Genomic DNA, 15597 nt, shown 5'->3' on the forward strand with positions numbered 1-15597 from the left:
AATGCAGCAGAGAGATCCAGGAGAATTATAAGTGAGTAAATGGCCCTTAGACTTAGCTGTAATCAAATCGTTGACAACCTTAGTCAATACAGTCTCTGTGGAGTATTGAGAACGAAAGCCTGACTGAAGAGGATTCAGTAGGTTTCGTGAGTAAAGAAAGCATGTGAGGTGAATGTAGACAGCTATCTTGAGAAGCTTGGAAGTGCATGGGAACTGAGAGATGAGGAGGTAATTTGAGAGAGTTTTTGTCCAAATTTAGTTTTTTCAGAATAGGAGTAATCACTACATGCTTGAATAATAATGAAAAGATACCAGAGAGGGATTACAGATTTCAGTTAGGGGTGGGATGAGCACAGAAGACAGGGATCTACAGATTTGTGAGGGTATGTGGTCAAGAGGACAGTTGTTAGAATAGGAAGATAAGAAAAATATAAATACTTCATCTTCATTTGCGTGTTCAAATGAAGAGAGGGTGTTAGAGAGTGATGGGAAAGAATTGGTAGGCTATTCCATTTCAAGTTGGATCTTATCAGTCTTGTCCTTTAAGTAGGAAGCAAGATTTTGTGCACTGATAGTAGTCGGAGGGTTAGGTGTTGGGAGGATTGGGGAGAGATTAAAATGTGCTAAAAAGGTGTTTAGAAGTCTGCACAGAAGTGAGAGAATGGAAGTATGTTTTGAAGTGTCCAGAGCATTTCAATATGAGTGATAGATAGTAGTATATGTGAGGAAATCATTACCTGTACGAGATTTATGCTAGTGGTACTCTGATTTGCGATAAAGTTTTTAAAGATTTCATGTTGCTTTGGTATGCCCTGGCTGATGCAGTCTTAGCATCTTGGAATCCTGCAAGTATCCTGCCTTTAGAATAGTGCAATTTTTTTTTAAATAATCTGTAACATGTCATGATTGCTAAATGGCATACTTCTCCATCCATTGAATTGCTATCTTTGAAGATAACACTTTGTACTTGATTCTAAAGAATAAAAACAGAGGTTGGAATAGAAATAGAGTCAGACTGAAGTATTCCAATGCATCGCACTGTGCTTGATGTCTGTTTTGTTGTTGGTTGGAATTTTAACCCTGCTTGTTTATTGACTGTTTTTATCTGCCACCTGAACTGACCTTCTCCTGTTTATTTATTATCCTTGTCTGCTTCCTGCCCTGATGATTGTTTGTGACTGTCACTATTCAGTTTGCTGCATACTACTATTCTGCATGATATTTCTGCCTTTTGTATTTAGTTACCATTTGTCACCTGGTATTCACTCTGTGTTGATTCAGGATACTCCTCGTTAATATATTCTTTGTATGCACCAGTTCATAAACATAAACTATACTATTTCACTAAGACATGGGAGCATCTGAGTATAATGAGCATATCTAGCTCTACGGGAAACATGGGCTGCTATAGGTGAAACTGAGAACTTCAGTTCTTTAGGTTTATTAAATAACTGGTTTATTAAATAACTGGTACTATACATTATACAGATTTAGTGTTGAACACAATGTTGAGGCCCAACGCAAAGGATAAATTTGGGCCATAATAGCAATGTATGTATTCATGTGATATCATATATGTGCATCTAATATTACTATAAGAATGTGTAAATGTAAAGATATAATAATAAACTTAAAAAACAACCCACCTCCCCATTGAAATCAGTACCAGTGCTCATAGCCTGGGCTAGTTAGAGCTAAAACAGGGGTACAAAAAGTGTAGGATCCCTATGCAAAAGCTGCAACCAGCATCAAGATATGACAGACAGCACAGAAGACTGATTGTTGGTCTAACTAGGGCTGTATAGCATCTATCATCTTTTAAAATAGCGACTTGCCTAGAGCAGCCATATTCATGGGGACAGCAGAAAAGTTTTTTTCATTTTGTTATTGCTTATTTTCTCTCTATAATGACTTTAAGACAGAAAATGTATTTAATTCAATATTAATATGCAAGAAAGCTGTATCTGTCCCTCACCCCCATTTCCCACAAGAAACAATATGAAATTAATCCAGACCTGCCGACATATTGCGCACAATCGGATCCTTGGCACTGTGGAAATAAAGGATTATTGTGTTATTGCTATGTACTCTGGATATTTGACATTTCTTATCTTTATCTAGACCCAGAACTTGTTGCATATGACTTGTGTTGCAATCAAGTGGAAGATCCCGGGTTTTGCGCAATGTACATGCAGAAGAGACCCTCAATCAACTGCAGAGATTTCAGACCTCTAATCCCTGGTAAATCATTTTTTGCGTCTTCATTTAACTAGCTAGGTCAGATTAACAAGGAGACTGATGGAACAGGAGTGCCAGGCCATTTCCCCAAATAGAGTGTTCATATATTGCTACAACTTAATTACACACAAATATACATTACATTTTCATACAAAGAGAAATAAGAGAAGAAGACATATCCTGAAGAAACATGAAGTTATCACTCAGTTTTATGAAATCTAACTTACTGAAGTAGATCACACTTCCTTATCTAGACCTATGAGCCCCGTTAATCTGGCAGAAACATAATTAGTTTAAACTAAGGCAGATGTGAGGGCTTTATATCAAGGTAAATAATTTAGTAGTAATTGGATAATTTGGTTATTACAAAAAGACTCTTTATAAATAAGACTATTACTTTTACACAATACTTTATTTCGGATCTCCAGGAATAGCTTATATGAATTCAGTTACCAACTGCACCAATAGTTAATTCTTCAGCAAAGATAAAAAAAAACTGCTTGCATCATTTTTAATAAACCACAGCAGCCAGTATTTATATCTCATGCTGATTAATTAAATAAGGTTAAACAGCATACAAACTGCACTGCTGGTGTGGCATATCTGTTCAGTTCCTATGAGTTAAAGATGGGTGTGTTCAAATAGTTTGCAAGAAGTGTAAATGTTATTAGCATTTAGCTTAAACAGAGGAAAAAATAAATGTTGATTCATTTTCTAGTGAATTGGACTTGTACAATAAAATGTTTAAAAAAAGGTGCTGTGAATATTTCAAACAAAAATTCATAGCATCAGCAGGAATAGAAAATACATAATCCTCAACATGGAAAACTGTGTATGAAGAGGTTGCATGAGGACATATGGAGAGGTGGTAGACACATTGGGAAAGACAAAAGAAAACAGAACATACAGGGAAAAGCAGGGGCGGATTGGCCATAGACCTTACAGGGAAGTTTCCCGGTAGGCCGATTCCTAACGAGGCCACCTGGAGGCCACCTCAGATTTTCCTGGGGGGCGCGTTTAGATGCAGCGGGGGGAGGCACGTACAGGAAAGCAATCTAAAATATTGGTGTTCAGTGGGCAGCAACAGGCAGCCAATTGCTAGGCTCCCACGGTGCTGTTCGGCAGACAGGAAGTCTGACTTCACTTCCTGTCTACCTGATGTGAGAAGAGACGCTGCTCAGAGCAACTGAAGGTAAGTGAGGGGGGCTTAGTATACTATACTATACTAAGGGGGGTCCTATACTATACTAAGGGGTGGCTGCCTATACTATACTATACTAAGAGGGGGCTGCCTATAGTATACTATACATTTGCCCTGCATGGCTTTAGAGATGACCCACTGTGTGTAAAGTCATCACATCTAGGTTTTCCTAAACTACAACCAAATTCCTGTAGTTCTAAATCCCGCCTACTTTTGTGTTGGCCCCACCTACAGTTATTTTGGTCCCGCCGACATGAGGCCACTTCAATAATTTTTTCCAGGGCCACTTTAAGTTCCCAATCCGCCCCTGGGGAAAAGCCACAAAGGAAGACAATGCTCATATGAGAGGCACATGGACTGAAGAGTTAAGATAAAGAAAAAAGATAGGAAAAGCAGTAAAAGAATAAGGAGGAAATACAGGGGAACCAGGTCAATAGCTGTAAAGCTAGGGTAGAAAAGGCATATACATACAGTATATAGGATTTAGGTACAAGAAGTATAATAGAAATTATACATATATATATATATATATATATCTATAATATAAAAGCCTAGTGGCGTGTGTGGGAAAAAAAAACAAGCTTCAGCGGCACCTGCTGGGCGGAGTTATACACTGACCTACTAAATTCTTAGTGTGTGTGGAAAAAAAAAGCTCAGAAAGGGCTGAAATTTGGTATACTAAAATGTTTTTAATTTGATAATTGTTAAAAGTGTTTATGAAGATTTTAAAAAAATATATATATATTTCTTGAAGGAGAAGTGACAGTTGGGAGTGGTTGGTGGATGCCAGGGGTGACAGTTGGGAGTGGTTGGTGGTGGTCGGGGGTGACAGTTATGAGTGGTTGTTGGTTGCCGGGGGTGACAGTTGGGAGTGGTTGGTGGTTGTCGGGGGTGACAGAGCGATAGGAGTGTGATACTCAGGACCGCTGAGAGAGATCCCTGTGTCTGGATAGACATTTGGATAGATGTGGCGATAAAGATGAAGGATGAGGTGATGGAGAAAAATGATGAGGTGGTGACAAAACCACGTTAAAAAAGGGCGCTTGCATCAGGAAGTAACGCTCTTCCCCTGAGGAGGCCTGGGCTATGGCCCAAATGCATGACAAGAACCTTTGATATATATATATATAGTGACAAGGTCACAGCTTTAGTATGTGATGGCAGTTATATTTGACATAGGTTCCTAACCTACTTGTTTTAAAACCCCAAGAGAATGTTTGACCATACTTGCCAACGGAGACTCCCGAAATTCGGGTCAGTCTCCCGGGCTCCCAGGAGAGCTGGCAAATCTCCCGCATCCCGCTGCAGCCACCACTAAATGACGCGATTCGGGGTGAATCGCGTCATTTTGGCCCCGTCCCCCGCAACAAAACAGCATTTTCGCCACAGGGAATGGGGCCAAAATGATGCGATTTGCCCCGCCCCCTCCCGCCCTCCAGTCATGCCCATCTCCCGGAAACAGAATAGAGAAAGTAGGTAAGTATGTGTTTGACTGTATTGTCTGTGAACTGCTAAAGGGCTATAAGCCTGTTAAAAAGCCAGAAAGGATGGAGAGAGAGGGCGTGCTCCATCCATTAGGCCTGTTAAGTAGTCTTCCAAGTTACCAGTAAATCTGCTGGTAATCAGGAGTTGCAACGGAGTGGTGCTGGTAAAAGGCTGCAAGGCGGCTCAGTCAGTCTCTCACTGCCTGGGGACAGGCTGCAGAGTCTCTGTAAGAGAAAGCCTGAAATTTGCCTGTATGTGTTAGGAACCCCCATAGCCAGCAACACAAAACCTGGAGTCTACTCAGAAGTCTGTTATTTTTCGCTGGAGCCCCTAGTGGTGGGGACAGACTTGGCCGCAGACAGCTGAGGGTCGTGAATTGTGCGCTGACTGGGGAGAACCCAGCGATGGCGGATAGGAGCAACAGCAGAGTGAGGTCCAGGCAAGGGTCGAGGCCGGCAGCAGACAGAATATCCAGTACACAAACCGGGGTCAGAGGTCACAGGCAAATCAGCAGCGTAGAAGTCCAGGCAAAAAGGTCAAAGGGCACAGGCAATCAAACAGAGTCAGGAATCAGGCAAAGGGTCAGCAACAAGTAATCAATCCAAAAGGTTACAGCAACCAGGAACAAAGCAGGCTAGTCAGCAGCAAGCAGGAACTATAACCGGCAGTAAGGGCTTGCTCCTTCCTGCCTTATATATGTGATGTGGCCCAATAGAATAATCCCTCGTATCAGAGGGAAGACAGCCCAGCTGGAACCTAAGTATTAGAATTGCGCGTGCGCCCAGCTGTACTGGACGCCGGGACGCGGCGCTGCAGCACAGAGCGTCCCGACCGTTGCCTTGGCAACGTCCGGGACTCAGCGGAAGTGACGTCCCGGTCTTCATGGCGACGGCCGCGTCGTCGGGGTACAGCAAGAAGCGAGTCGCGGCAGTGCCTGAAGCCGCCGCGGCTCGTGACAGTATGTTGCTGTGCTAGAACTTGTCTTTGTTTTGTCTTATGAGTAAAAAGAGCATACAGCGCTGGAAGGGGACTCACATAAGTGTATATCAATTTATATAAATAACAATTGATAAATCATAAGTATATATCCAATGCAATATGTACAAAATTCACTTTAATAAAATAACACATAAAAAACAAAATTGGCAGTAGTCATATCCAAAATAATAAAATATAATATATGTAACAAAACAATACTGCAGTATTGGTGGAAGGATTGGTGATAGTAGAAATTAATCCCCACGTCCGGTAAATGTCCCACATAGAATCATAGTAGTGACTTAATCATAAGAGCCGTATATCAATCAGATGTGGATGGAAATGATAAGTTAGACGGAGTTCAGGAGATATCTCGGGACCTTTACTGCAAAAAAGGAGCTTTAGCCTTTAGCGTAGATAACTCGCACTTAGTTTTCCCGCTGGTCCACTTGTTTAGATAGATTCTCGATTGCTCTCTTCCATGACCGATAGTGTCGGCTCCAACAGACGGGACAGGTGCGCATCTGTAAAAGTTCAGTGTGATACAGTCCTTCCACAAAAGAGTTCCTATTCCATAAGCTCTATTAGGTGATAAGTCACAAAAGTACCGTTAGTGGCAATCCAACAATCTGCAGATAGGTGTAGGGTTGATGGCAACGTGTTTCATCCACTCTTGTGTGGACTTTTTCAAGCCTTCTGGAGGCCTGGAGGCTTGAAAAAGTCCACACAACAGTACATAGCATTAAGGAACAATACAAGAAACACAATACAGTTATGAAAAGACAGGAGGCGATTGGACAGGATATTAGATGAAGCTGCAAGGGATGAGATTTCTCAAATAGTTGCGTAGTGATGGAAGAAGACACGTTCATGATATAGCTGTTTTAGCTGCATTAATTGGTCAAATGTTTTTAACAATTTATAAATATTGGTAGTCGGTACTCTGTCAATACTTTTTTGAACAACTTTTTTTTATTTGAATCAGTAACAGGATTTCTGAACAGATTAATCAAATCTAGAAGTGTCTCTAAATATGTGAGTTGTATTAACAAATGTTATGTCTCTGTATTCACCCCCCTTTTATCTTTCACTCTTTGAAGAGGTTTAATACAATGTGTATGAACAAAGCACCTTCTTTAGAGTTGGACACATTTGCACATCTAACGAACACAGAAAAAGATATATGCCAAAAAACTGACTTATGTGTTCATGTTGTGTCGAACGCATCTCTGGATGCATCCAACTCAAAAACAGTAGTTTTGTGCCAGTTGTACGTCAGGCATACAAGTGTGTTTAATTGTGCCTAATGAAAGCTTGGAGATGTAGCTTGATAGTGTTAGTAATAATGCTAAATTCCATTTAAACTACACAATTTTTGTACACAGTGTAATGAAATGTCATATACACAAGTAAGAATAGTGTCTTGACAGTTATATAAAAAAATGGAATGGCGCATTTTACATATAAAATGTAATGAAATAAAACACCTGCACATCAATATTTCCCCTTTAACAATGTAATGTGAACCTTTTTCCTGTAGTAGTCAAAATGGGAATGACAAAAAATATAATGCTAATAGACATCTACAACTTGATATAGTATAGCTGCTACTGTAAAGAATCGAGTACACTTAATTAGAAAAGTCAATACAAAAGAATGCAATCAGAAGTGGCTAGAAAATGCAGCTAATGGTCATCATCATCATCATCATGTGTAGTTAAGATTCTTTCCTCTCTTTAGCAGCTTTCTGATTGGCTCAAACTGATTACTATTTATTTGAATATATACAATGCCCTTCCAACAATGATGATTGTGATAATGATGATTGTGTCATTATTCACAGGATGGATGTTTGGAGATCCCCACATTACAACCCTGGATGGACTCAGTTATACTTTCAATGGACTTGGAGATTTCATACTTGTCAGTGCTTCTGATGTGAATATCTCGTTCATGCTCCAAGGACGTACAGTGCAGACGGGTACAGCGATGGCCACTAACTTCCAGGCGTTTGCTGTACAGTACAACTCAAGCACTGCCAATGTTACAGTGAGTGTCAGTTGGATGACAAGGAGAAACTAATATATTAATGTTAAATAGCATATTTTAAATTGAAATGTAATTATAAAAGTATCATAGAGATTTGAATTTAAAAGTGGGGTTCATTTACAACTGCGTAACATATATTATTGAGCACTTGCATTCTCTTTTGTGCAATTGCACTTATTAAGTCATACAAATGTAACACCTGCTGGGAATGTCAGACACAAATAGATGTCCTACCTTATTCTAAAATGAAACCACACGGACCCACCAAAACCGCTCTTCACAACACCGTGGTCTAGGGAAAAAAGCAAACAAATTACTGGGAGTCAGGTATACAGTTGGAAGGAAAGGGGGTGTACGAGGTGAAGGCCAGGACTAGAGACCCTTCACTCCAATTGCCAACACCACTATTTGCTCTAGGCCTGGGCTCGGGACTATGGATATTTGGGACAGGAATCAATCCCGCCAAATACCCTACTCACCATGGTATGGGTAAGGGCCCTACCAAGAGAGAGACAAACCCATAAAATGATACGCACTATGGAAAATGGCCGCCTCTTCTTTATAGCTGTCTGCATGCTGCCACTTGGAACGTACAGAGAGGGGTGACCCGACAACAACAACCACCCAACAGAGCTAGTTCCCTAGCTCTAACGTGTCTCCCACATCCACGTTATTCTTCAACTTACCAATAACAGCAAACAAGCAGCGCCTTATCCTACCAACAGTCTAAGTGATTGCCCACTGCGCAACTCTAATGCTAAATCTCTACTGGGTGTAGTGCTCTACTCTAACTTACACCACAGTTCCAAGTCACACAGATCACAAAATGCAAACGTTAAAGGATTCCAAAAGCCTACATTTAATGGGGGTCTGACTTCTGGATTCTACAGGGGAAAATACTTAAAGGGACACACAGTTATGCATAATACAATAGTATGCAGTGCAGTGTATTACCTGCCGGCGACCACCTTACAAATGGTCACGAGGCTATTACACCTTGTAATACAGAGTATACACACAAGGGTTGCCTCAACATACAAAGTGTACAGATCGGGAGCAGATTCACAATGGGGACTTATACCTAAAGTTACTGGCCTAATGCCACTTCAAACCCACAGGCCTCACGCCTGAGCATACCCACAGCCTCTAGCTTGGACTCTACCCACAGGCCTATAGCCTGGTACTGGTGACGCAGGCTGAGGACCCTGGTCCTGTTGCCTCAGGCGTAGTGCTGTGACCCCCTCAGGCCTCTCACCTGGTTCTGTGCCGTCCCCCTTAGGCTGTAGAGCCTGGTGCTGTGTCCCCTTAGGCAGTAGAGCCTGGTGATGTGCCCCTTCAGGAGTATTATTCCCCTAATAATACCTAACTGCTGGCTCAGTCCTTATGCCCCCACTACTGCTGGCTCAGGCCTAGTGCCCAAAAATAGACCAGGGCCTTATGCCCACAAACTAGTATGTGCAAGAAACAAACAATACCTAACTCCGTAATTAACCAGGGGCTTGTGCCCACTAATGCAGCATGGGCCTAGTGCTCGATTGCAGAACAGGCCTTGTGCTACCCTATCTACAGGGTTAGCACTTACATGCTCTGCTCAGGATTCTCAGCTTCTTCCCAGCATTTTCAGGTCTTCCAGACCCTCCAGCCGGCGACACCTCTTCTCCTGTTCAGCGTGCTTGATTCAGCTGTCTTCTCTGCAGGGGTGTTCTTAGCTCTCACAAGGGCTCCCTAGATTGTGTCACCTTCCTGGCCGCTGATTGGCGGACAGTGGGAGATGAGCCCTGATTGGCTCATCTGCCAACTATTGCCAGCAATGGGACCTGCAAAGAAGCTAAAGACGGACCTACCTGTCCTGGAGCCCAGGATAGACAAGTGCAATCTTCTCCTCTTCTTGCGCCTTCCTGTCTTCGCCCTCTTCATGGGCTGCATGGCCAGGCACCCTCTCACAACTTGATAAGCAATATGTTTGCCTGTTTGTTCACACATCCATTGTGCCTTGTGATTTGGAGTTAGTGCATTGAGTTGAAAGGGGATAATACAGATGAAGTGCTGCCTACATGTATATCTTAATCTATTTTAAATAGAATTTTGCCTGATTTCAGGCAGAGTACTATTTTGACCCTAATTCAGGTATAAACCCAAGAACATAGATTTCTGGGTTATCATATTACCTCTAGAATGTAAGCCCTCTTGGACAGGCTCCTCTCTGTCCCCCGTCTGTCTACTGTCTGACTTCCTCGTTCGTCCTGTCACGTCTTTTGCTGCACTCTGTGTGGGTAGCCAAAGCATTACTCACACTCATCAGTGCTACTAATATCTGTGTGTGTATATATATATATATATATATATATATATATATATATATATATATTAAAGTTAACCCGTGCATGAAACTCATGCATTCTAGTCAAATCAAGCTACTTAAGGTCTTAAAAAGGTTCTTGTCATGCATTTGGACCTAGCCCAGGCCTCCTCGGGGGAAGAGCGTTAGTTCCCGACGCAAGCGGCCTTTTTAATGTGTGTTCATGAGGTAAAATTACCTCACGAAAATGAGTTTGACCACTCAACTCGTAAATTTAGCCTTTACTACCCCTCCCACGGGGGGAAGGGGGGATGATGGAAGTTAACTGACTTGACTATTCTAATTTTTTTGTCAAATAATGTCAGTATACCAAATTTCAGGTCAATTGGATTAGCCCTTTCTGAGAAAATAGTTTTTTCCACACACACACACACACACACACACACACACACACACACACACACACACACACTAACGCACGCCTCTACACATGTATGTTCATGAGGTAAAATTACCTCACGAAAATGAGTTTGAGCCCTACCAAATTTCAGCCCATTTTGAATTTTTTTTCCCACACACACTAAGAATTTAGTAGGTCAGTGTATAACTCTGCCCAGCAGGTGGTGATGCAACTTGATTTTTTTTTTCACACACACAGACGCCACTAAGCATATATATATATATATATATATATATATATATATATATGTATATATATATATATATATATATATATATATATATATATATATATGTATGTATGTATGTATATATATATATATATATATATATATGTATGTATATATATATATATATATATATATATATATATATGTATATGTATATATATATATATATATATATATATATATATATATATATATATATATATATATGTGCACACTACCAGGGTAAATTAACAACCATCCTAAGAAACACACTTACCACTTGTAAAGGTCAGTCTGAACAGGTTCCTAAGTGAAATTCAGGGATTTCTTAACTAAGAACTCAGGAATTGGGAAAGTCAGCCACTGTCGTTTCAAGGCCAGAATCCTGCACCCATATACATGAGTCTCAACCAGAAAGGCAATATCTGGGTCGTATTTCTGAATTTGGGACAACACAAGGGAACACTTAACCTTATTGCTTAAGGCATACCTGTGTCGCAATAATGCAAACATGAACTTACTGTACTCGATCCGAGCTTACGTAAACCGTTCCTCCCCCATTCCAGCTCTCCAAGTGCAAGGAGGAACAAGTACCAAATATCCATACAGATGTAGCTATACACCTTTTTTTGCGGGCATGCGCAGCGCAAATTTGACTATTTTATGCTAATCAAATGGCCATATGCCCAAATCAGCATGAGCATATTTATATCACATAGTATCCTCATTTACTGATTATTATTTGCATATGTCGATACATCTGTCTTGTCACCTTCTATTATTCTAGTGTGTAATTTCATTTATTCTATGCTTGTCCTTTAGGTGGAGTGGTACCTTGGGGAGTATGACAATATAACTGCCCTCCTTAATGGTCAGAATGTTTCATTCAGTCTATCAGAAGGTAGGTATATGCAAACTCAGGGTTCTAGGAGCTTTTAACATAAAAATGATTGGGCATTCTGATACCTTTATTTGGATATAGAGCCATTACTCTGCTATAAATGTGCAGCAAGCAGTACCTGTTTGGAAGTGAATTATATATAGAAGACATTATGGGGCAGACTCAATTTTCCACAATGTCCCTAAGAACACCACAGACTCACTTTTTTTTACCAATATTACGGTAAAAAGTAACACAATTTTTTGCTCATATCGCAGCATATTAGGAGTGTATCTGAAGTATCAGCGATTCAGGTGCCCTGCAATCAGCTTTACTTCAGTAAAAAGAAATCTGTGCAAGGTGTCTCGCTGTCGTTCTGGAGGAATCTCGCATGGATTATTTATTAATTGAATATGCCTGATTTCTTGAATTACAACAATATGTTAAAAAGTTTCAATTCATATTGGTGATCAAAGGTAGAATACAAGTATCAGAGGCATAATATAAATTGAAAACTTCCTCTTGGATTAAACTTTTTTGCTCTCTTTTGATTTCTAGATATGGATGCACAGATCAATAATACAAACCCAGCCGTCTTTCTACTACAAAACGGCTCTATTACTGCAACCTTTGAGGGTCTTCTATCTGTGTCCGTGTCAGCTTATTTCAGAATATTGAGCACTGTAACCAGTCTTCCAAGCAATTTCCTGAACAAAACTAAAGGCCTGTTGGGTAAGTCTGCAAAGCTCAAGTGAAGATTCTACACACAATCACAGTTGTGGTCTTAATAGAGTTATTTGTTAATTTTTCTTCTTTGTACTAATATAATACTTGTTTTATAGGTACCTGGAACAAAGACCAGAGTGATGATTTCTTGAGACCAAATGGCACAACTATTCCCAGCAACAGTTCAGAAGAAGACATATTTCTTTATGGAATGTTGTGTAAGTGCTATGTTTTCATTTAAGTTCTTCAATAGAAACGCTGAATACATATAAGACTTAATAACCAAATGTCTTCTTTGTGGAATACGGATATATCCCGGATATGCCATTGGGTGTCCATTGATTCCCTCTAGCCATACCACCTATACACATCCATTCAGATTATGTGGGTGGTTGGGGCTAATCCAAGATGCCCTGGTGCATTATACTCAACCAGACAAATGACAGAGTACATTTTTTGTCTGAAAAAAACAGGTTTCATCTGTAGCTAATCATTTAAAAGAAAAGAGCAAGGGTTGAACAATGAAGCACTCCAGTCCTTTACCCAAAAAGTGTAGGTTAAAACTTTTCTTTATTGGAAACCTTAAAAAGCACTCATTAATACATTGGTAATAGGTGAATTATCTTTAATAAATTAGAAAAATTAGGAAAATCAATGAATTCAAATATAGACCCTGGAGAGGGATTGGTCCTATTTATCCAGGAGCTCATATAATATGGTGCAGCAGTCTAGTCCGTAGTAGATAGTTTTTAACCAATATTATGGAATAAGATAACAGTACAAAAAATTGTCTCTATTCCTATTATCATGGCAAGAACACGATGCTTCTAAATGGAATCTTTCTGTAATAGTGGACTTCTCTCATTAACATGAAATATTGTATTGCTCAGTTCCAATTGCCTATAAGGATGTCGTGTGTGTGTGAAAGGAAATGTAAAGTGCACTGTATATTTGGAACACTATCTGGAGGAATTTTAAATGTATTATATATATATAAGACAGCATCTTCTGGTAGTATCTTTTCAAGCTATGTATCTATTTGCTTGATATTATCTTTATTCTTGCCTATATATTATATAGCATGTCTCCAAGCTGTTCATTGATACATTTATTTGTTTATTGTTAACATAGATATGCGTGCTAACAATCTACCCACTGTTCATATGGTTATAACAGGGATAGAGATTAAGCTCCTCCCTCTCTGTTGGCATCAGACTAAATAATAAATGCCTGTCTTCCTGTGTTTGATCAGGTTTATACTGAGAACTTTACTGTTGTTGCAGTTATCACATAGGAATAGTCCCAGATTTGCAGCTAGTAATAGCGCTTATTGTAACCTGGGAGCGCTAGCATTCTAACATACACATAACCGTTTCTTTTATCTCATATTATCTAATTCACCTAGACCTGCTGTATCCTCATAGTTAATAGCGGCAATTCACCGCGAGCAGTCCCCCCCATTTCCGGGTCTGACATCACCTAGCGTGACGAACAGCCCGACGTACGTTTCGCCTGTGCGGCTTTATCATGGGAATTACCCGTCTGTAGTCTGCATGTTTATTTTATACTTCAAGCTGCCAATCGTATTGCTGTATTGTGATTGATGTGTATTTCATGCCAATCGCAAAACTCGTATATTGTTTAATACAGGAGCACTTTCTTTATTCGAATTCTTTTAAACAATTTCATACATGTTGAATGAAGCACTCCCTCAGAACTGGACACATTAATCTGAAAATATGACCAGTGAGGATGGTACAAAACCTGGTGCGGAGCCAAGCTCCTCTGTTTTTCATCTGTAGCTATACAGTTTTTTTCATCAACAACATTTCCACCACTGCTTCTCTAAAGAACAGCGCGTCTAATTGAATCTACCCCTTAGGGGCACATTTAACAAATGACGGTATTGCACTATCGTGCAATTACCGTGAAAATAGGTGAAGGAAGTCTGCAATTGATATTTATGACAGCTCCGTTCGACTGTTCAATCTTCCAAACCACTAATTTTCGCTGCAGTTCGTTTTTTCTAACAGTCACCATTCAACAGAATGGTGACTGCTCCTGGCCGCAATCTAACAAGTCCCGAAAAAACATTTTTTTCGGGAACTTGTCATGTTAATGCACGCCAGCTGAAGCTGGCGTACATGAGGAAATCTAATGCTGTCAGCTCTGCTCCGGAGAGCAGAGCTGGACAGCGCATGTGTGGAGGGATCACATGATCCCTCCCTGTCACTCACATCTCTCTCTCTGCAACGATAGTTGCAGAGACAGAGAGGGGATCTGTGTACTGGACATGCGCACTTGAAGAGTAAGGAGAAGACCCGGAGACAGCGCTTCCGAAGAGGGGGGTAAGTATGTTTTTTTTTATCACTGAAACAGCAGTTTTTCGGAACTGCTGTTTCTCTGCACGGCTGTACATAAATGTGAGAAGTAGTTCAATCCTTATCATTGCGATAAGGATTGAAAACTACTTTTCACTTTATGTGAATAATGATAAATGTGCCCCTTAGTCTTATGGATTCATTAGAGTAACGAGGACAAACTTATTACATTTTAGATTTCATATTAAAAGGTTGTCTCATAAGACCATTCAGCCATAGTATGCTTTCATCTTCAAGAAACTTCAAAGTAATCTACCTCTTCTCATAGACAGCCATGGCAACATTCCAATAAAATCTGAGTGACAAGCTGTAAATTATTTCCTTTTTCCTTGAAACAACATGCCTGCCAAGATTTTGGAAATGGCACAATCTGTTGTTTTCCTGTACAGTGGTAGTGGTGGGGGGACCTTCATCTGACTGCTATTTGGGGGTGCTACTACTTAATATGAGGGGCTATCCACATATGGAAAACTCTTTAAGATAAAAGTAGATATTTACATACCATTTGCTTAAAACATTATGTTTTTCTGTAAATATAGCAACAATTATTATTAATAAATATGAAATATTGGAGTTGTCTCTAGAGGTCAACAGCTTTCCACTGACCCACTGACTATGATAAGGCTGTCCCTGTCAACACTTATAATCTCTCTTCAATTCCTCTTCCACATTCTCATTTATTGTACTGTAAG

At 40.1% G+C, this 15597-nt stretch overlaps 1 protein-coding gene across 1 annotated transcript in view; it reads left to right on the forward strand.

Moving 5' to 3' along the window:
- Nucleotides 1–15597, forward strand: part of MUC4 (mucin 4, cell surface associated) — a 49736-nt gene that overhangs the window by 10563 nt on the left and 23576 nt on the right. Inside the window, exons 8-12 of the mRNA XM_075200893.1 lie at nt 2122–2241; nt 7746–7951; nt 11741–11819; nt 12357–12530; nt 12641–12742. Of these exons, the coding sequence (XP_075056994.1) occupies nt 2122–2241; nt 7746–7951; nt 11741–11819; nt 12357–12530; nt 12641–12742 (681 nt within the window). The remainder of the gene's footprint in view (nt 1–2121; nt 2242–7745; nt 7952–11740; nt 11820–12356; nt 12531–12640; nt 12743–15597) is intronic.

The sequence above is a fragment of the Mixophyes fleayi genome, chromosome 3 (assembly GCF_038048845.1).
Source record: "Mixophyes fleayi isolate aMixFle1 chromosome 3, aMixFle1.hap1, whole genome shotgun sequence".
NCBI classification, from domain to species: Eukaryota; Metazoa; Chordata; class Amphibia; order Anura; family Limnodynastidae; genus Mixophyes; species Mixophyes fleayi.